The 23,021-nt window shown below is 47.7% G+C and overlaps 1 protein-coding gene across 1 annotated transcript in view; it reads right to left on the reverse strand.

The window, feature by feature from the left end:
* LOC146861399 (interleukin-18-like) overlaps window positions 1–23,021 on the reverse strand; it is a 60,694-nt gene that overhangs the window by 16,788 nt on the left and 20,885 nt on the right. The window contains exon 3 of the mRNA XM_085646237.1: window positions 21,464–21,597. Within this exon, the coding sequence (XP_085502363.1) occupies window positions 21,464–21,597 (134 nt within the window). The remainder of the gene's footprint in view (window positions 1–21,463; window positions 21,598–23,021) is intronic.

The following is a 23,021-nucleotide window of genomic DNA, read 5'->3' on the forward strand; positions in this document are numbered from 1 at the left end:
TCGTAATAAGTTTGTAAGGGAAGAGTACATGTATGACTATAATTTTGTAATGAAATTTAATTGAAACTTAAATATAACTCATATAGAAAATATGATTATATGATTTGTTTGCGCAGTGGATTGACTACTAGCAGGTCAGAGTAGAATATTTGTTTTGCAGTGATTGTTAAATTAATTGACTGTATCGATGACATGAAATATGGCATATGCTGGGTCCCAACTGAGTTGGCACAGTGGGCAAAAAACGATGGACTGGGATACAGCCCTGAGTGATCGCCAGTGGCTGAGATTGATTCAAGCATTCCATTCATTACTTTGTTTTTTGATGCCCTAGATATGACAGGTATGTCCAGAAATGTGTCGCGTGCTCACTGTGCTACTGGATTCAAGCTATTCTTGACTGATTATCCCATAAGAAGACAAACCCAATTCTGGTTTGCCTGTGTTCTGGTTCAGGGAGGGCCTAGCCTGGCAGTTTGGGCTGGACTGCTCCCTTTGGAGGAGGGTTGAGGATGGTTTGCATATGGCTGGGGCCAAACTGAGGTGGCATAGTGGCCAAACAACAATGGATTGTGATGTTGCTCTATGCAATTACCAGTGGCTGTGATTACTTCAAGCATTCCATCCATCACTTTGTTTTTTGATGTCCTACGTGTGACAGGTATGCCCAGAAGTGGGTCCAGTGCTCACTGTGCCAATGGAATCAAGCTATACCTGATTGATCAGTCCATGTTAAGGAGGAAACCGGTCCTCAGATGCTTGTGTTACAGTTCAGGGAGGACATGGCCTGGCAGTTCACGCTGGACTGGTCCCACTGCAGCAGGGTCAAGGCTGATTTGAAGATGGCTGTGTCGAAGCTGAAGTGGCACGGTGGACGAAAAACAATGGATTGGGATGCGCCCTGAGAAATTGCCAATGGCTGAGATTAATTTAAGGATTCCCTCCATCACTTTGTGTTCGATGCCCTAATGTGATTGATATGCCCAGATCTGGGTCCTGTGCTCACTGTGCCACTAAAATAAAGCTGTAGCTGGCTGATGGGCCCATATTATGGGCGAAACCGGTCCTGGGTTGTGAATGTCGCCTGGTTGTTCGGGCTGGATTGTTACCAGTGAGCAGGGTCAAGGCTGAATTACATTTGGCTGGGTCCAAACTGATGCACATGGTGGCCCAAAAACTATGGATTGGGATGTGGCTCCAAGCGATCAGCTTTTGCTGAGATTCATTCAAGCATTTCATTCATCACTTTGTTTTTTGATGCCCTAAGTGTGATGGATATGTTCAGACTTGAGTCCTGTGCTCTATGTGCCACTGAAATCAAGCTATGCCTGGCTAATGAGCCCATAATTAGGGCGACATTCGTCCTGGATTTCTTGTGGTCTGGTTCATTGTGGAGCTGGCCTGGCAGTTTCACTTGGGACTGATCCCATTAGAGCAGGGTCAAGGGTGATTTGCATATGGCTAGGTCCTAACTGAGGTGGCATGATGGGTGAAAAGTGATGGATTGGGATGCAGCCTGAGTGATTGTCAGTGGCTGAGGTTCATTTAAGCAATCCATCCATCATTTTGTTTTTTTATGCCCTATATGTGACCGGTAAGCCCAGACATGGGTCCTGTGCTCACTGTGCCATTGGAATCAAGCTATACCTTGCTGATGAGCCCATAGTAAAGGCAAAACCAGTCCTCCGTTGCTTGTACTCCAGTTCAGGGTGGACCTAGTCTGGCAGTTTGAGCTGGACTGTTCCCATTTGAGCAGCGGCAAGGCTGATATGCATATGGCTGCGTCCTACTTGAAATATCCTGGTAGGCGAAAAATGATGGATAGGGATATGGCCTGAGCTATCACTAGTGGCTGAGATTAATACAAGCGTTCCATCCATCACTTTGTTTTTGATGCTTTAAGTGTGATGGGTAAACCTAGACAGACGGTTGAGGGACTACGTTGGTGGCTGTCAGTGACCTGCTGGGCTGGTGCTGCTGTCAAGACAGGCATGCCCTGGATTGGACTCACTGTGTCATTGGCATTAAGATATACCTTGCTACTAATTCCATAATAAGTGTGAAATCAGGCCTGCATTGCTTGTGCTCCGGTTCAGGGAAGCCCTGGCCTGGCAGTTCGGGCTGGTCTATTCCCATTGGATCAGGGTCAAGGCTGATTTGCATATGGCTGGTCAGACTGAGTTAGCATGGTGTGCGAAAATTGATGGATTGGGATGCAGGCGTGAGTGAATGCCAGTGGCTGAGATTGATTCAAGCATTCCATCCATTACTTTCTTTTTTCATGCTCTCTGACATGATATCCCGGGGTGTAACGCAGCCCCTGCAGTGCAGGGGGCGCCTCAACACTTCAGGAGCCCCGCAAAGAACAAGGGGCTTTCCTTCAGCCCACAGTGAATGAATATCTGTGAGATATGGGAGACTGAGTGGGCCCTCTTCTCATTACGCAGAAGACCCCATTATTGTGCGTTATATCACTGATGAAATTTAGGCTATTGCAGTAATATTTTGTACAAATGTGTTAGAGATCACTTTTCAAATAAATTCATCGAATAAACTAGTATAAATTAAAAACGAATGTTTAAAACTTGGTGATTATTAATGGCTACACATATAAGTAATGCTCTCACATGGTCATTTGGAACAATACCCATGGCATCTAGATGAAATGGAATTGCTCCGTTGACACTCATCAAGGCATTTATAGAAACTCCAAGCACTATCAGGACACTGCAAAGATCGTAGGAGGGAAATGGGCAGTGTGACATCACTGAAGCGGGCTAAACCTACTTGTCACGTGCTGGAGTCCAGGGGATGAAGAGGCAAGAGAGAGGGTGCACAGGGGATATAAAAAGGCATGTGTTGACACCCATTTCAATATTTTATAGATAGGAACACACGGGTGCCTCCTTGGCTCTCCTTTTTGTATTGTCTGTATATGTTCATTATTATGAAAATTTAATAAAACATTTTGAACTCAAGTTACTGTCAGACTATGGGAGTTCATCATGCTTTGGTTCTCCACTACCTCCTTCCCCTCGCTGTATCTCCAGTGTAAATTAAAGACTGTCACCGACACACTGAATTGCAGAGGAACTCCGTAGCCAAATTATATTATCGATGCAGTTAATTTGAAATTTGTTTTATGCTTTAACCCTCCTGCTTCCCAGACCCGTCTGCGTGGTTTGTCATTCTTACTGCACCATAAGCACAATTCCGTGCAGCTCCTACTGCAGGAGAAGATGAACTTAAAGATAACTTGCCTGAACAAAAAACAGATATGTAACATTGAACAAAACACAGAAACCTCTTCTTCTGCCTGGATTTGGAAATAGGTGCAATATTCATATGTTAAAACCAACTGAACTGTGAGCTGAACCAAAGCTAATCCTCTCCCCATTACATCCTGGCTTCTGTAAAGTGGTCTCTCAGCTGAAGCTTTGCACATCACATTAGTTTACATGCAGCAAATCATGTTTGATAAACTGCCTCTCTAAGACTCTGCTCCTTCCTCATTATAGCTTGACTTGTGTTATATCAAATAAGTAAACCAAAGTTTATGATTTTTTAAAAATATTTTTATTGAAGTTTTCATTGACAATACAGCATGATCAAATATTAGACCACAGATGTGTAGGTGGTTCCCATATTTTGCATGCCCCAAAAAAGTTTGTGATTGTTTGATAAGTTATTTATTTTCTTATGCCAGATCAAAATGATTTTGCCACTCACAAGGGAAGACTGCCAGTGTTATATGGTGATGCTGATGCAATGGTTGCTGTGAGAGTCGGGCCCTAGGCCCCCATGCAATATAAACAACCACACTGACACAATAGTTTACAATCTAGAACTAGCCCCGAAAATGTGCGCCTGGCCCCTTTTATTAGCAGGGTCACATTTCCTGGGAAGCGGTGTGGTGCCGCGGCCAGGGCGACTGACACCAGAATCTGGGGATCACGGTTCGATCCCCGGTGCCGGCAGCAAATTAGCCCAGCACCATGTGACTCTGGGCAATAGCTTGCTTAATCTTCCTGACGGCCCCCAGTGCCTAGAGACACTTACGGGTGATTGTTCGCACTTTACAAATGTGGATTATTATACCTGTGACACTTGCGATGGATGGGTGTGGGGTGAGTGTGGAAATCAGCCCTCTAGGAGTGGCTGGTGGAAGCACATTTCTTATAAACACTAAAACGTGACCAGCCGGTCAAATCATCCTTTGCAAACTTTATTAAAAATGGGACAAGTCCAACCTGTAGGAGAGAACAAAATGACAAAACAAAACTCCACTGAGTCCATTCAGGTTGCTGGCAGGACAGGATAAGTGGACAGGCGCAGCTGGGAGCACCAGATATCACATCAAGCCTCCGTCAGTGTAACCAGGCTACTCTAGGCACGAATGGCAGAGTAGATGAAGTTTGGGTTTCTCACATCATTCCAAATTGTCACAGTCTACCTGGGCACTGTGGGTCCTGGCCCAACTGGTCTCACTGCGTGGAAGTATATTTACAATGTTCACTGTGAGGGGTGCATGTGGAGCAATAGTCTAGTCCGTTGCTGATACATCTTCAAAGGCACCCTAGATCCATTGATAGCAAGCATCCAAAGACTGAAGTCATCTGGACGACTGTTGAAGATTTCTTCCTAAGATGCCACAGTGCTCCCATCTGCCCGATGGTTGAGCAACTTCCGGCTTCCCTCTCTCATCAGGATTCCCCTCTCACAGGATTCCCCTGAGGTCCTCTTCACCGGGCTTTCACGGGACTCTGTGGACTAAGCAGTATCCCTCCGATGCTATACTTTAGGCCCAAGGAGGAATTGCCACCAGACCCACCTTCAAGTCTCTTGCTCCGCCTCAAGGGTACTTGCTCCAAGGTCAGTGTACTCCTGCCATTCAGACGCGGGTGCACCGACATCTGTTGGATAGTCTTTGGGGTAGCCAGACTCAGACCAAGACCTTCGTGCTTCCTGGTACCTGCTGAGGAGCTACTGCAGACGCATCTCTTGTGTTGAGATTCCTCTCTCACTGGTAATCGCTGAGGCCCTTGCCCCTGGATTTCCATGGGCCGGTGTGGATTGCTCAGATCCTCTTTTAGGCCCCATGACTGAGGTAACTCAGGATGTCCAAACAGGACCACAACCAAGTCTCACGTGCAACCCCAAGGTGGATGGTACAAATGGTCCAGTATGCTCTCTTCAGCATGCTTCCGGTTCACTTGGTCTAACCAAAGATTTCTGGGTGGTCAGCCTCTCCCAGTGCCAAAGATGTCGAACTGACATCAGGGTGTTTCACAGGCACAGGGCTGCACTCTAGATGTCCAGTGCTCCTTGGATGTTCTTAGGGATGTACGCGATAACACTCAGTTCTTATTCTGTACTTTGCGGTGTGCCAGGTGCCTACTACACACCATTTTCTTCTTCTCCTTTTTCTTCACGCTCTGGTGCTGTGGCCTCATGCCACACTTTTCTTCTCCCCTTCCATCTTCTTTTCTTCCCTACTTCTCCTCTTCCTCCAGAACAAGCCTCTCCGTGTGACATGCACTTCACTTGGACCGTCCTGGTCACGTCCTAACCGCAGGGACTTACTCTCTTCTCTTCTTTCTTCCCTGACCAGGCCTCTCACTGTGAACTTTTCACAGGGACCTCCCTGGTTGCGTCCTGTTCTCTCTGTAGGACTAGACTCTTTCCTTGGACCTCTCAAAGGACTCCTCTTCGTGGACCTCTCACAGGTCTCCTCTTCGTGGACCTCTCACAGGTCTCCTCTTCGTGGACCTCTCACAGGTCTCCTCTTTGTGGACCTCTCACAAGTAACCTATTCATGAACCTCTCACAGGTCACCTCTTCACTTGAGTACTCACTCCTTACGTCTCAAGAGTATGCCGTCGTAGCGCTCGCTCATGCCTCCACTCAGGCAGGTATCTTGGGGCCTGTCACACCCTGTGACAACATCGGACCTCTTTCTTGCAGGGCTCACACTCCCGTGCTCCAGCCTGTAATATCCGATGGCCAGACGCAGCCCTCGACGCCTCTCTGACCTTATGCCCTTTCTTTCTCTTCTTGGGCACTCTCCACTGGCGCCTTGCACTCCCATGCTTCAAACTTGAGTTAGAGCGTGTTCACCACTAGAGCCTGTTTCTTTTTACTGGGGACTTTCCTTGCCGATGTGTGGCCTCTGCACTCAAGCCAAATGCACACTGTGCAGTCTCTGGGGACAAACACCCATCTCTGGCTGCATTTACAGGGGTTACCACTCTCCTCTACTACCTTTGGTGTCACTCCCTTTTGCTGTCACCATACTCTTGAAAGCTTGTCTGGTGTGGGCTTCTTGACCATCTCCCACTATTGGGGTGCCCAGTCTTTCTGCTCTCCCTCTGCAGCCCACAAGGGTCATGCTGCCCTCTTAGTAGCCTCATGTCTTGGCACTCGCTGCCAGTTGACCCTGCCATCACTGCCACAGCAGCCTTCTTAGTTCTGCAGGTGCTTTTCTCTCCCCACAGGTGTCCTTAACTGCTGCAGTGACCACCCATGGCCACTAGGTATCACTGCAGCCCTCCTCATAGGCCCTGGCAGCCTTTCTCCTCGATGTTCCCATCACCACTCACTCCCTGAGAGGGGATGTAGGCCTTCAAACAGAGCAGGGTGACAGGGTCTCTGCAGGGTTGTCACATACCCAAGGCAGCTTTTGCCATTCACCTCACTGTTTTTTTTCTTCTACACGCTTATCGCCGAGTGCGGTACTCCAGTCACTTCAGGGACAGGCTGCTACAGCACAGAAGCTGCGGGGCCTCTTAGCTCTCCGTGCACGCCAGCTTCAAACAGCCTGTAGATAGCGCTGCCACCACTTCTTCCAAGCAGCCTGCTCCTTTCCCACACATCTCATCTGTCCTGGGCTGGTGCGACGCTCTGACACGCCCAGAGTAAGAGAACTTCCAAGCTGGATTAAGGATGCCGGTGCTAGGCACTCCTCACAGCATCGGCGTCTTCCTTAATGCCACGGGTCACTTCGCCCACACGGGCGAGACCCTCTCATAGCACCCCTCTCCAGGGTAAGGGCTTTTCTTTATTAACAATGGCTGCCGAATCTGCCTCACAGATTCGGGGCTGGAGTGTCCTAATTTCTTTCCCACTCTCTTGTGGCTGGGATGCAGACAGATTTCTTCCTCAGCCCCGCGGCCGCTGCTCCCTCTCCTGGCAAGTGCATGCATTACTTGGCCCTTCCATACTTTGAGGGGGTATGAGGCACATATTCTAGTCGCGCCGCCCTGGCTCTTACTTTCTGGACGCCCATACTCTTCTAGTTTGCGGGCCCTCCGCTTTACTCTATTCACATGGTGACTCCAGGAATGGGGGAGGCCTCTCGCCTCTTGCAGAAGGGTTGGCAGCTCGGGACTCGCTGTGACACTTCCCCTCGTTATCCATTTCATTAAGTTCATGCTGTAGGGCTGCCTAACATTGCAGCTGAAAGGGCTTCAGCAAGTAGGAGGCTACAAGAGCCTCAGTGGACAGCACCAGAGGCTTCTCTGTGTAGCCTTCTTACACAGACTGGGCGACAGCTCACACGTAGGGATTGACCAGCTCGTCGCCAATGTAAGGGTCGGGGTCCTAGGCCCCCATGCAATATAAATGACCACACAGACACAGTGGTTTACCATCTAGAACTGACCCAGGGCTCGTGCGTCCGGCACCTTTTATTAGGAAGGGTCACATGGCCTGTGACACTGTGCTGGATGGGTGTGGAATGAGTGTAGAAACCAGCCCTCTAAGAGTGGCTGCTGGAAGCACATTACTTATAAACACTAGAATGTGACCAGCCAGCGACTACAGTTGCTATTCCAGTGGGGTTATTGGAAATTTCAAATAGGTGCTCAATTGGTAGTGACTGGAGAGAGCAAGACTGGAAAGACACATTCAATTAGATTTAAAGAAGAGAGGTAATTGAACTATTCTTTAAGTGGTTCTTGATTAGAAACAAGGATGCTTGTGTCAAATCTACTTTTCATGGCAGAGGTTTGAACAAAAAACATAGTCAAACATTGGTCATTAAGGAAGGGGTGTGGCCTAACCATGATGGAGTAGGAGGTACCCCGAGTGAGCTCCCCAGCTGCCTTGGGACATCCTGTTTCATCCTGCCATCTGAATCCAGCTGCAGGGCCACAGGATGGGGGGGGGGGGGGTTTGAGGGACAATGTTGGTGGCTTTCAGTGACCCCCTGGGCTGGTGCTGCTGCTAGAACAGGCATGCAAAGTACTGGATGCAAGCCAAGATGGCAGCGCCCAGCCTGTAATATGTGAGTGACATTGGCAGTCGCCTCAAGAGTAGCGAACCCTTAGTGGGGCCGCTCTGCTCAGGGGAGTCCACATGACCCCCTGCAGAGATGGACAACTGTTGGCGGGCCCCTGCAAAGTTAAAGGGAAATGGACCTTGGCTACACAATCCTGGGGAGGGGCCCCTAAATTACACACAGAGAGAAACAGCTTAGGGTTCTCTGTGGCTGGTCTGCAGCTGCCCACGGATCTCTACCTTTGCAGGGGTGGCCCCAGCCCCGGACCAGTTGGCAGTCCCCACTTCCTTTTTTATGCAGTTTTATATAGCATGAACTGGACCCTGAAAGTACTGGGGCGCTTTACATGAGCACCAGTTACGTTACAGTATCAGATCAGACAAGAGAGTCGAGTGAGACTTCAAGGCCGAGTCTGAGAGCACGGAACATTCAGACGGCAATGGGCAGTGGCGTCTTAATGCATGCAGACCGGAATTTAACACAAATTTTCCGTTAAACATATTTATTCTTGTGAGTGGTTGTGTATGTAGGACCCAGTGCACTGCTTTGCCCGTGGGCCTATAATGTTGTTAAGAGAACACTGTCAATGGGGGCACACCAGTGAAGACCCAGGGCCTAGCAGAGGAAGTAATATGACTTCCTGAGAGATAATTGCCTGTTTGCTACTTTTGACTTGTAAAACTGTTCATATGGATGATACTATATCCTTTATCTGTGCTTGCTGGGCTCTCTGGGGTGGTCTGGGGGAAGTGGATGGTATGTCAGTTCCTTTAGACGGTGCTGGCCCCCCTCTCTCTTCAAAGCGCTAACTGGAGTGTGTTGGGACCGATCAGTTCCAGTGATGCACTAACAACAGGTTTTGCCACAGTGTGAATGGAGTGTAGTTGGTACTCAGTCCTGGAAAAGGTTTGTTGGTAGTCCTTCTACATGAGTTTCAGTTATTTTAGGTTTTCACTGCTGGGTTAGACTACTGATAGGGGCAATCTGCAGTACAGGCAGAGGGAGGTGGGGCATGAGGACGGGGGTTACACCGAATGGCCAGCGCATTTGCTACTAAGGGCTGCTTGAAACAACCGACATGGAATGTGAGGAGCCTTCATTCCCCTAGTAAGAGATACAACATACAGTCCTATATTAAAATATAGGGTTTGCACTTTGCACTGTTACAGGAAACTGTCATGGTTGGCAGCAGCATAGAGGTCAAAGATATCGCTTTGGTAAATGTGTATGCACTTAATGTGGATCAGATGGCATTTCCAGATGGCTTGGCCCTCAGCTTGCTGATCTATTAAACTGCCATAGCGGGGTGACTTTAATTGTGCTACGGATGTGGGGCTTGATTAGCCACACCTCCTCCCTGAGTTGTCAAAAAGCAGGAGCGCCAAGGCGCTCACTGTCTCAATAGCATGTTTTGGATTGATTGATACATGGAGGGAGCTTAACCCTTCTCCGAAGGAGTATTCATATTTCCCTGGGGACCATGACCTACATGTGTGTTTGGACAGGTTTTTGTGCTGCTCCCTGATCCAGACAAGGGTGGCTGGCACTGAGTACGTGGCTAAGACATTTTCTGATCATAAGCCACTTATGCTCACACTCGCATGGTCCAGCCTCCCTCATGGCTATACCCATCTGGAAACTCAATATTGCTGGAGGACACAGTGTTTAGATCAGACCTGGGGGATATCATTAATACCTACTTCACTGAAAATGTGGACACAGCCTCGACCACACTCGTCGAGCCCGCTGATGCGTGAATATTAGTGTGTTTGTTTGGACTGTGGTCTGATCTGGAATCTCAACAGCATTAAGGGACACATATATAGGTCCTCGGATTTCTGGATTGGTGGCCATCTGTAGGCCGGGCTGTATGGTCTTTTGTCTTGCACCCATGTGCTCCTTCTTTCATTGGTCTTGAGGAGGCCTAAAGTTTAAAGCCAAAACGCATCGACATCCTCCATAAGAAGACTCTCGAAGTGTAACATCTGTGTATTGGGTACTATGTACACATTATCAATGTCAAAAACCAGAAGAAAGTAACCATACTTCTTGCATTTGTACAGACACAAGAGACTATCTGTTATTGTGGTTGTGCGCAAATTTTATAGCACAGCCTACATTTTACACTTATTAAAAGAAAAGGAGTATCTATATCATCTTAAAGTGACTTTTTTGTTATTTGTTGTACTGTCTTTGTCTATTGTTTGATTTGAATGTTTTAATATGTAACACCATACAGTAGCATACTTTTGTATAGAAGAGTCAATAAATACAACTTGATATGTTAAAATAATTTTTTTATGAAATTTGTATTTCAATCAGTGATTAATTGAGATAATCATTTTGATGGAATAGCAGTGCATATATCTATTCCCGCATTTCAGTTTGTGTTGTATTTTTGCCTTTGTTAGCCCTTGGGCTGCAGGGTGATTAGGGCTGACCCCCTATCTACTTTTCGTATGGTATTAGAAACAAGGCACACATCTTGGTGCACTGACAAAAACAAATAAACAACACCTGTACAGCATACTGTGACATGCTGTATTCTTTGATTTAGATTGATGAGACTTCAGGAATATGCAAGTATGTTAGTGCAGCCTTATTGGACAATGAGGCAAAGTACTTTGCGAGCATTTTACTAGAAGAACTGAGCTTCTGGGCTAACCTGAAAGGTCTGATCCCAAAAAATCAAACCAGTTTTACCGCAAACTCAGGCACTATGTCTAACTATTGGCATTATCAATACTCATCGATAAAGCACTTATTTCATCCAAGGTAGTCTTTTGCTGCTTCGTTGATTTTAAAGCTGCTTTTGACCGTGTCCCTAGGGTAGCACTCTGAGCGAAGCTAAGGAAATGGGGAATACCGGTCAAACATTTGGAGGCCATTGTCCAACTACACACTAATACCTGGATACAAGTTAAGCTTGGTACCGGCTCACACCTGTCACGAAAAATTATGACGACAAGAGGAGTCAAACAGGGATGTGTGCTAGCTCCATTGCTCTTTAACTTGTTCATCGCCGACCTTCCAGCAGAACTAGATGTGACAAACAGCCATCCCCCAAAGATTGGTGGTGTCCAGTTAAGCAACCTTCTGTACGCCGACGACCTCGTCCTTTTCAGTCTCACTTGAGTAGGGCTGCAACGGCTGATAAATAAACTACACAGTTACACCGTTACAAACAACTTAGAGGTTAATTTAAAGAAAACCCAAGTAGTCATATTCGGCAGAAAACAGTACGGAGGTGTGGTTGGACGTAGAACAACTTTGGACTTGTGGTAGGAAAATCTTACAAATACCTGGGGGTTAATTTCAACTCCAGTGGTACCCTTGCCAAACACCGCAGCGACATCTTAATGAAAGCTATGGCTCTCCGAGTGAACTTTTCAAAACTTTAAAAAAAACTGACAGGCCTGAGCCTATTGCCAATGTTGGATGTAATGAAAGCCAAAATTGGCCCTACATTGTCCTATGGCATTGAAATTTCCCGGGGCAAACTGAGCGCAATATTAAATCAACAAATGACTAAGATCTATAAAAGAGTTTTCCATATGCCAAAATCTGCCTCAGCTGCACAGATACGATTAGAACTAGGCATTTTAAATTACGAAATTATAAGCGCAGGTGCTTACCTGAAATTGTGCCATAAGTTAAGGCAGGCTGGAGCTGGGTCCCTTGAGTCACTTTTGTGGTCAGATATTACTCTTAAAAACCCAGGTGGGTCCTATAGTCAGTTCTTTCATGAACGTGTACAGCAACTATCTGCAAGTGAGCTCTGGAATCTCAACCCCAGTAACATAGTCTTTAAAACAAGTATCAAGAAGTGTATCCATATGTGGTCTCATAATACTGACAAAGCTCTTTTTGCCAAATGCAAGCACGCATGGGCAGTAATCAGCTCTCACCAGCTGACTTCTCTTCCATCATACCTCCCCTGCACATACCCCCTGTACTTAAAATTGCGGTTTATGGCACTTAGATTGGGGGAGTGGCATTTTTTGAAACATCTACCTCTTTGGCGTTGTGCATCAGATGAGCTACAGTGCAGGGGCTGCGGGGGCTTGGAGGAGTCCTTGGAGCATGTTGTATGCCTCTGCCCTGCATTGCTTGCCCAGCCCAGATTAAAATTGAGGTCCGAGTGGAACAGACTGGGAGTCCAGTCCTGCAGGAAGGCAATCATTGCGGCATTGAATCCAGAGAACACTGCTTTAAATATAAGCGTCACAATCTTTATTCACTGTGCATACCGTAAATTTAACCAGCAAATTGAAGGCCCGGTAACAATCTCGAGGAAGTGCACAGGTGACTCTATAAAACTCGTGTTCTCTGTCCCTGCAATAGTATGGAATGTGATCCGACGACTTGATACTGACTATAGACAACTGATAGCTGCTTCACTGAACTGTCCTTATCCTTTGGGTCTCTCTGCAACTCAGTGCTCTACTTGTAGTTTTTAGCGGCAATACTCACTTTCTTTTTATATTATTAATTGTTTTTAATGGTATCCAGCTGCTATGTGGTTTTAATAAATACGTAGTTTTACCATATTCTGGTCTTTTTAATCTATCAGTTTTGTATACGTATGGTATGTATGTTCTGCTTTTATGATTATACTTTTAATCAAATAAAGTACTCCCCTTTGATAGTGCAGCGATCCTCACTAGACTATCCCGTGATGATATGGAGGGTCTTGGCTTAGAGACTGTGGTACACAAAGTAAGCAGCTATCAAGAAGCTGGCCAGGGGGAAGGTGCCCAGATCTGATGCGTGGCCCATTGAGTTTTAAGTAACCTTTGTGAGTGTGCTAGCACGTGAGTTTGCAACATTGTTTAATGAAACTCGCTGACTAGGCAGTCTACTTCTCACTATGAGAGAGACGATTATGGTCTCCCTGTCGATGCTCAATGTTGATTATAAATATTCAGCATGATTCTTGTAAATGTGCCCTCTAACCAAGATAAGTGGCCTGGTTCAGCCGGACCAGACTGAATTTATTCCTAAGTGCAGCACAATGCCTAATATTCAGAGGTTACTTCAAGTGTTGTATCAAGAGCTTCCAAACTACCGTATGACGCTGGTGGTCAACATTAATATTGAAAAATACTTTGTCTTTCTTCAGTGGGAGTAGTTTTGCGTGTTAATGAGGGAAATTGGCTTGGGCTATGGATTCCTCAAATGGACTAAATTACTCTACACCACCCGCTAGCCCGAATTAGGACCGGGGGCCTCATATCGGATGTTTGTGCCATTGAGAGGGGCACAAGGCAGGCATACCCCCTTTCCCCAGTCCTATTTGCCATTGCAATGCAACCAATGGCTTGTACTAGTAAGCAATGCCGAGGACGGCACATTATATGTCTCACTATATGCCAATCACATGCTCCTGTATGGTTGCATGATGGAACCAAGCAAAACCAAAGGAAATGATGGACGGACTGTTGAACATTGCAAGCACTAACCCCCAGTCAACCGATTTGGGTTTAATCCATCACCGTTCTTTAGCCCACTCTGCCACCCCAGTTCAGACATGGCCATATGCAAATCAGTCTGACCCTGTGCCTCATGGGAACAGTCCAGTATGACGGAACCACCCATGCTTTTAACCATGCATGCCTTTACAACGCAGGCAATACAACAAATGTGTCGTAAAGGCATGCTTGGTTAAAAGCATGGGTGGTTCCGTCATACAACCATACAGGAGCATGTGATTGGCATATTGTGAGACATATAATGTGTTGTCCTCTGCATTGCTGACTAGTACAAGCCAGTGGTTGCTTTGCATGCAATGGCAAATAGGACTGGGGAAAGGGGGTATGCCTGCCTTGTGCCCCTCTCAATGGCACAAACATCCAATATGAGGCCCATGTGGTAATGACATGTTCATTGTAGTGCTGTGTTGTAAAGGCACTGCGTGGTTCTGGCTGCGTGGTAAAGGCTGTTTCCCCTCTGTACACGTGGGGTGAGGGGGGGGGACATACAGCGAGCAATGTATACCTTGGACACCTTTGGGAGATTGCTCGGTTTAAAGGTGCATTGGATTACATTTAGCGGATATCTGGTGAATGTGCCCCTTATAGGTGATAGACCCCAGGAACTGGGAAATAGGTTGCAGTGGGAACCAAGCTACCACTTTCAAATACTTGGCATTTCAGATAAAGGCACAGAAGAACACATCTTGAAGTGTAACATATGAACCATGCTGACTTCCCTCAGGCAGGCCATTGGGTTCTGGATGACCCTTCACCTATTGGTTATGGGCTGTGTATCGGTCTTTAAAATGGTTATGCTCTCCAGGCTGCTATATATCTTCTATGCACTGCCTATTTGAATACCCAGGCTGATAATCCGTGAACTAGACAGGATGTTCAAAGTCATCTAGGGGGGTACATTATGAAGACTTGATACTGAAACTGTGACTTCCAGAGGGTGAAGGGAGACTTGCCATTCCAGATCTCAAATTATACTACCTGGCTGCACAATTGCAGTGGATAGCTAGGTGGAGGGCAGAGCTCTCAAGAGCAGTTATCACTGGGGGTCAGAGGCCACCCCTCAGGGTGTCCTTCACTAGGGCATTGCTAAATTCTGCTCTACAGCATCAAACATTTCCTAAAGTTATACTGGTAGGCACAACACATTACATGTGGATGAAGGTTCTACAAAGAACCCGAACCAGAATCCCATATTCCAGGGCGCTACATCTGCAGGCTTTAACACTGATAGTCTCAAGAATGTGTGATAACCATCGCAAAAGTTACTTAATGCAACCTCCAACATCGCAGTCCATGAAACTTGCGCCGTGTTAACGAAGCATTCTCAACATGGCGGCACCATGCGATATACCCCAGATAATGCGTCAGCGGACCGCGCTAAAATCAACGCCACGCCGCAAAAATGTGAAACGCGAACACAAAAAAAGCTGCGATGAGGCCAATCGTGATACAAAAGTCAGCAAAAACCAGCTACAGGCCTGCAATTCACACGCGTCAGGTGGAAAAAATCACCATAAAAGTAGAAAAAAACTGACAAACAAATGCCAAACAACAGCCAAGCACAATGGATGTTGCTCGAGCAAGTACGGAGGAGAACCAGAACCCCACAAGCCCCCCGGAGGACCTGCCTGGGACCTCGGGATCAGGGAAGGGCAAGGAGAAGAAGAGTAGGAAGAAGCGCTTCAGTCCGCAGGAAAACAGAATCCTGATAACGGAGGTGGTCGAACACCATCAACAACTGTTCGTCACCTCCACTATGTAATTCGCAACTAAAAATGCACTACGGCAGTCCATCGTGAACAAGGTGAATGCAGTCGGAGTGCTGAAGAGGACAATGGACAAGGTCAAGAGGCGCTGGAATAATGTCAAGCGAAAAACCAAGCTGAAACTCGCCAACAACCAGAAGGCAGCAATGTAGACTGGAGGTGGCAGTCCAGTGCCACAGGAGGAGCTGAACGACATGGAGAAAATGGTGTCCACAGTCATCAGTGGGGAGACGGTGGCAGGAGTTGGGGGCCTGGACCCTGCTCAACAGGACCGGACACAACAGCAACAGGGTGAGTAACGACCAGGGACTGGGGGGACGGGGGAGATGGGCACAATTTCACACATGCACAATTAAGCATAGAACATCTGTGGAAAAACCATGCCCCAGACCCCAACTCCCAACAAGAGACCAATGTACCGAAGTATGCTACATGTCAGCACTGTACAAGCACAGAGGTCAAAGGCACGCAGCACAAAAGGGATAAGGGGCAGCAAAACAGAGCAGCAGGGACCCCTCCATGCAGCATACACACATAACATGCAGAGCACATCAACACTGACAACAAACTGGCACAGACCGCAACACGTCCACAACAGAACACAGGAACCAACTGGCGAATACTGGGTGTAGACACTGGCTAATCACAAGTGGCATTGCAGGGAAATGTGAGTCGACAATGTACAACTTCAAACACACATCCGTGAAGTTGTCGATAAGTCATTTGTCCCGCAGCAAATAGGCAACCCCTCCAAAACAGCCACGATGTACAAAGTCATGCAGTCTGAATGTGAACCTGTACAATCTGACAACACACATGTGAACACATTGTCGAACTGCATCTCCCCTTCACATTGCAGAGGGACAATCCACCCCTCCTGCAGAGCAGCCCAAACCTCTCTTCTCTGATGACGAAGAGGACCACCACAGCTTCGACTCCGACGCCCTCCAAGAGTTCATTGACAGTCTCCGCAGCCCACCTCCAGGAGCAGGGCAGCCCATCTGCAACGGGGACACCCCACCCCCTGCACAGAGCACACAGCAGGCAGCACCCAACCACCACGGCTGCCTCCCAGGACCCCCATGAAGAACACATGGCCTTCCAACGCTGTGTGCTGGTTTGCCAGGAGCAGCAGGCTGAACAGGTACGGGTGGGCTTCGACCTCATGGCAGACTTACTAGATGCCATACGAGGGTGTCTAAGTCCCATCAGGGACCACCCACAGTCACTTACGGACACCCACAGTCTGCTCCATGCTCTCCAATGAACCATGGCTGACATCGCCAGAGTCCTGACTCTGCAACAAGAAGGACTGTCTAGTCAGAGTGGCTTCAGCAAGCTCGCCCGGGAGTTGTGACTCATGCGGAGGCTCATGGAGACCCTGGAGCGGGCCAATGTGGAAAGAGCGGCTGCCAAGGCTGTACACCAGCGAGAGGTAGTTGGGTTCCACAATGACCTCAAAACCATCCTCATGGCATTGCTGCCAAAAGGCCTTGCGCTGATGCATGCTGCTGCTACCACTACATCCACATCTCCGGCCCCTGAAGTGTCACTGCCACACAGTGCTGGAGAAAGGCCAGCACCACCCACACGTGAGGCACATGAGACAGCAGAGGACAAAGATGTAGAGGATTCTGCCCTCGTGGTAAAAAGGACACAGCAGCATTCATCTCAGCCATAGGTCCGGCTTCAGCTTGGCACTGCCCTCTGCATCATCACCTTCCACTGTCCCCCGATGCACTCTGCGACACTCACCTTGTACCTCGCAATGGACTGCCATTTGCTGTTTGATCGCCAATGACACAGCTAACAGACTGCGGACTGAACTCTTCCCCTCCCTTTAGACTTGTCATTCCCTGAAGAACTCTGGCTGGCCCGCTACGGGCCAACATTGTACAGTGGGCTTTGCATGGCCCTGTACTGCTCCAGATGCAAGAAACATTCAGAATCACACAGAAGTGTCGTGTCCATGGTCTTTCTAGTGTGGTAGTATGGACGAATGTTGGGTCAGTGAATTCCTGTCACATCCATGTGTCTCATATCGTTGGACTTGGGTCACAGGGTGACACATTGCCGAATGTTGTCAAAGTGGTGCCGACGCAACAACAGCGACGCATGCATTTGTTACTTCCTTGTCCCTTGCCCAAAGAGCCGGGGTCATTGTTCAAACCCTTACCGTGGACTGGCATACGCCAGGCCAGCCCACTCCAGTTACGCTTACAGGGGGTGACGACAACGCTACATGTCCCATGTCTTCCCTGTAGGGATCTGCTGCTCACAGGTCTAGTTGTCAGCATGCCACAGCCACTCCCTCACGGCTGGTGTACACCCACACCACACCCATCCAGCACACAGCACATGTGACCCTGCCTATAAAAACGGCCGGGCGCACGTTCTCAACGCCATTTCCAGCCTCTCTCGGGGTGTATCCGTGTGGTGTGCATGTAGGCATGGGGGCCCAAGGGCCTGTGACATCACATTTCGCAGGCCCGGAGGTGATATGATGGTGTCCGCACCACGATACCCACTCATAGAGGGTCCATGACTTGCGAGGCACAGACTTGGTGGCACCGGATACATTGCGGCCGGCACAGGCACACCGCCACGGGACGGTGACCTTGGGTGCACTGAGGTAGGGGCAGCTTAACTGCTGAGCGGGTGTGCAGCCTGCGGTGATGCTCCATCCCGGCGGTCCGGACTGCTCAGGTTTTGTGTGCCCTGCTGGACTGCAGTGTTGGCCAGAGCCGGTGGGCAGCGCGGGCCAACCGCCACGTGCCATCGCATCCCGCATCACAGTTAGTGGCAACTCAAGGGCTGAGCGGGTGTGCAGCCTGCGATGATGCCTTGTGCACTGGTATGTCCTCTACAATGGCGAAATCAAGACCCAGAATCAAATGTGAGACCTGGTGGCCTGCGGAGCGTAGCTTTATGATGTCAAAGGTGCCATGTCCGCGGGACCCGGGATTGTGGCTTGCAGCGGCAGGTGGTGGGACCTCTTTTCTACACGCCGGTGGCGGAAGGTGAGCAGTGAGGCCTGGGTGCGCAGGGGCTAGCATGCATCGCTGGGCGGCAGGAGGGGCTGGGATGCCTCTGCGTGGGTGCGCAGGGGCGGGTAGGCGATGATGTCTTGTGCAATTGTATGTACTGCGCCATTCATGTATCTGGACTCTGTTTCAGATGACGGGTCTGTCTCAGATGTGGGACCTGGTGAACTGCACTACATACCGGCATGTGGTTGAGGACACACCGGTGGCAGCAGGTGAGCAGCATGGCCTGGGTGCGCAGTGTCAGCTCTCTCTCTCTCCCTGTCCCTCTCTCTCTCTCCCCCTCTCTTCTTCTCTCTCTCTCTCTCTCTCTCCCCCTCTCTATATCTCTCTCCCTCTCGTCCTCTCTCTCTCCTTCGCTCTCTCTCTCTGTCCCTTGATGTGCGCAGGATACACCTTCTCATCATGATTTTTGTCTTGCAGGCTGTGGCCTACAGATTGTCCCGAGGGGAGCCGCCATGTGTCTTCATTTCTGTGCAGTGTTTATTTTAATAAATTTTCATTTGTTGCTTCGAAGGTGAATATGTGATGCTCATTTTTGTGAAGACACATGCATGTCACCAGATGTGATTGTGCGACATCATGCGGATTATTTGGTACATGATTCAGTGTAGTTGATGTGGCATGTCTTTGGTCAGGGGAGTGCCGAGGAGGGGGGGGGGGGGGGAGTCCTGGGGTGGTGGCAGTGGGTGTTGTTGCCCTATTGGGGCTCCGGGCTGCAGGTTCAGTTGCCCGGGTGCATCTGTTGTTCTTCAGGTGTGGCTCTGGGCTGGGCTCCCTTTTGTGGTGCAGGCTGTTGTCCGACTTTACAGCAGGTCAGAGCAGGTGTTAGTTTCCTGGTGCTAACGTGCCTTATCGCCTGTTTTGTGTTCTTATTGCCGATGTGGCTGGTCGTTGAGAATGTTGAGGAGTGGTGTTTTTGCGGCTTTTCGCACGGGAACGCCTACTCTGCATCTCATTAGCGATAGTTGCCGGGGTAATCTGTGGTGATGTGTTTTGTGGCTGCTATCGCAGGTAAACTGGTACTATGGTCTGTTTGCACCAGCTTGTGAATTGGGCGATGTATTTATCGCGAGTTTGGCTGCGATAAAGTGCCGTTAACTCGGCGATAGATCCTTGAGAATATGCCCCATACTGTATTATGGTAACTAGACTGGCTTGCAGGAGTGGGAGGAGAATGGATTCGCTGCTGTCTGAAATATGTATGATGGTGGCAACTTTGCTAATTTTTCGAACCTGAGGGATGCCTATGGAATCTCAGATGGCCACTTTCTGCAAAGATGGGGTGGTTGTGACCACTATCAGTAAAATGGTGCATACCAGATCATAAGAACCCATCCAACATAATTATCAAGATAGCCTATACTCCATAGATGTCAGGAAAAGACCAATAATTGTATTGCACCAGTCCCTGACTTCACAATACAAAAAAGCTCTGGATAGACTACAACACAGATGGAGGAAGATATGGACTTGCTGTTAGGTGATGATGACAGGCTGAGGGTGTTGCATCTAACTCCTAAAATATCCGGCAACCAGCATTTTAAGCTCATACAGTATTACTATTTGCAAACACTGTATATAACCCCCAAGAGGATCAACTGTATATACCCACAGGCACAGGCAGGATGCACTAGATGTCGAACATTTGAGACCAGCATTTTTCATATATTGTGGAGTTGCCTAGTGCTGATTGCATATGAGGGAACAATGCTGTATTTTAAAACCGCAACCACAGATAGGACTATTTTGAAATATTTCATATGTGTCTGCTAGGCCTCTATCCGAAAACCAAGGGCAACCAAGTGACCAGTAGATTTGTTGGCCAAAAAACAGATATCAATTCGCTGAAATAGTGCAATGGGCCCTAGCAAATATAAACGGTATTTTGAACTGAAAAAGTGGGCAGACTGTGAGGACAGTGCATTGTGGAGAGAGGTTAAGAGGGGTATTAGACAGCCGGATGTGGCAACAGGCTGGTCCAGCATCGTTGAGACCATGACTATAATTGATGGAGCTGGTAGGGTAATTGTTTCTGTAGAGGATGATTTGGGGGCCTGAAAACTTGTTTTCCTTAGGATCACAAATCATTACAATGGGGGAGGACCACACATCGCAGGGTATGCTGTGAGTGTGGCAAATACTGTATGCCCCACAATACTTTGATGCTCCAGGGGTGTGGCTGAAGTGCGCCCAACGCTTTTCAACGCGGCGCTCGTTGTACTCTTCCTGGTTCTACATTTGGTGGTTTCTTTCCCAGCAAATCTCCTGAGTTCTCGTTGTAGTTATTCTTGGTTCTTTCCTTACATATGCAGATCCGTCAATAATAAGAGCACTTTACCATTGTGCTGCATCGGCTCACTGTGGGTACAATGTAATAAAGCCTGGGATCTGATAATACAGACTATAATGAGCATTGATACTGAATGTAATATAGATACTTAAATGTACAATTGTCACATTTTTGCTAATAATTGCTCCTTGTGAAACTGTACATGCATATACAATGCTAATAATATGTTGTAAAAAACATTGGTCATTCAGGTGGATCATACATAAACCATTTATAATTGTGATTTGTCAATTAACAAAAAAAAGGGACAATAGCTGTTATGTACCACAATGGAGTTCCGCCACTTCAATGAAGAGAAGACCTTCAAACAGGTTCTTCATGAATCTGAATGGTAGAAGAACTAAACAAAGATCTAGGTTCAATTTTTTGTGCGATCATAACATTGGTATTGCTCTTTTCATGAGTACAGCCAATCTTTCTATACGTTTGGTGGAGGAGTTACACTGAAGAGTTTATGTAGAACAAGCACAACCAGGTAAATGTTCTGAAAGGTAGAAGTCAGGAAAAACAGTTGACAGTTGTGGTCTTACCCTGAATTCAATAGATTTATCTTTTGTGCAGTACATATGATAAATCTTGCTTTCCACTTGCACAGTGAAAGATACAGCAAACCCGCTTGCATAGTTTGTGTCTTTATACAGATGCAGTTTGAACTTGCAACGATCTGTTGAGATAATTCAACATTTTTAAAGTTCAATATATCATGCTTTATTTGGTGATAAAAAATAGCATACCTGTGTACAAATTTAACAAATGATTCAAGTTGTTCAAAACTAAACTAAACTACATTTCACGACCTTTGAAAGATTCCCGTTGTGGTTAATATTGAGGTGGAAGGAGTCTTCCAAGTACCCATAATACATTGCTTTGTAAATCCATGCAACAAGTTGGCTATATATGTTATTCGACTTCTGAAGGAAATACAGATGAACTCCCAATGACACAGATGTGTAATGAAAGACTCTCATGAGTGGAAAAGAATGCAGAGATGTTAAAAAACCTGTATCTTCTGTTGTAGTTGGTATTCATTTAAATAAGCAATATGAAGATTTTACGAAAACAACAGTTGATGGACAGAATGCAGAACAATGTCATACATTCACCCCAGTACAGAGATCTAGGCCTAAATCCATCGTTTTTTTGCTCACCATGCCATTCCAGTTTGAACCCAGCCATATGCAAATCAGTCTTGACCCTGTGCCCCATTGGAACAGTCCAGCCCGAATTGCCAAGCCAGGTCCTCCCTGGACTGGAAACAAGCATCCTAGAACCGATTTCGGGCTTTCAGCTCTCATCAGCCAGGATAGCTTGATTCCAGTGGCATGGAGAGCACGGGACTCACGTCTGAGCATACCCGTCTCACTCGGGGTGACAAATGCAAAAACAACAGTTGATGGACAGAATGCAGAACAATGTCATACATTCACCCCAGTACAGAGATCTGGGCATAAATCCATCGTTTTTTTGCTCACCATGCCATTCCAGTTTGAACCCATCCATATGCAAATCAGTCTTGACCCTGTGCCCCATGGGAACAGTCCAGTCCGAACTGCCAAGCCAGGTCCTCCCTGGACTGGAAACAAGCATCCTAGGACCGGTTTCAGGCTTTCAGCCCTCATCAGCCAGGATAGCTTGATTCCAGTGGCATGGAGAGCACGGGACTCACGTCTAAGCATACCCGTCTCACTCGGGGTGACAAATGCAAAAATAACAGTTGATGGACAGAATGCAGAACAATGTCATACATTCACCCCAGTACAGAGATCTGGGCCTAAACTGTCCATCAACTGTTGTTTTTGCATTTGTCACGCCGAGTGGGAGGGGTATGCCCAGATGTGGGTCCAGTGCTCTCCATGCCACTGGAATCAAGCTATCCTGGCTGAAGAGGGGTGAAACCCCGAAACCGGTCCTAGGATGCTTGTTTCCAGTCCAGGGGGGACCTGGCTTGGCAGTTCGGGCTGGTCTGTTCCCATGAGGCACAGGGTCAAGACTGATTTGCATATGGCTGGGTTCAAACTGGAACGGCATGGTGAGCAAAAAAACGATGGATTTAGGCCCAGATCTCTGTACTGGGGTGAATGTATGACA

This window comes from Triturus cristatus, chromosome 3_1, assembly GCF_964204655.1.
Source record: "Triturus cristatus chromosome 3_1, aTriCri1.1, whole genome shotgun sequence".
Classification (NCBI taxonomy): domain Eukaryota; kingdom Metazoa; phylum Chordata; class Amphibia; order Caudata; family Salamandridae; genus Triturus; species Triturus cristatus.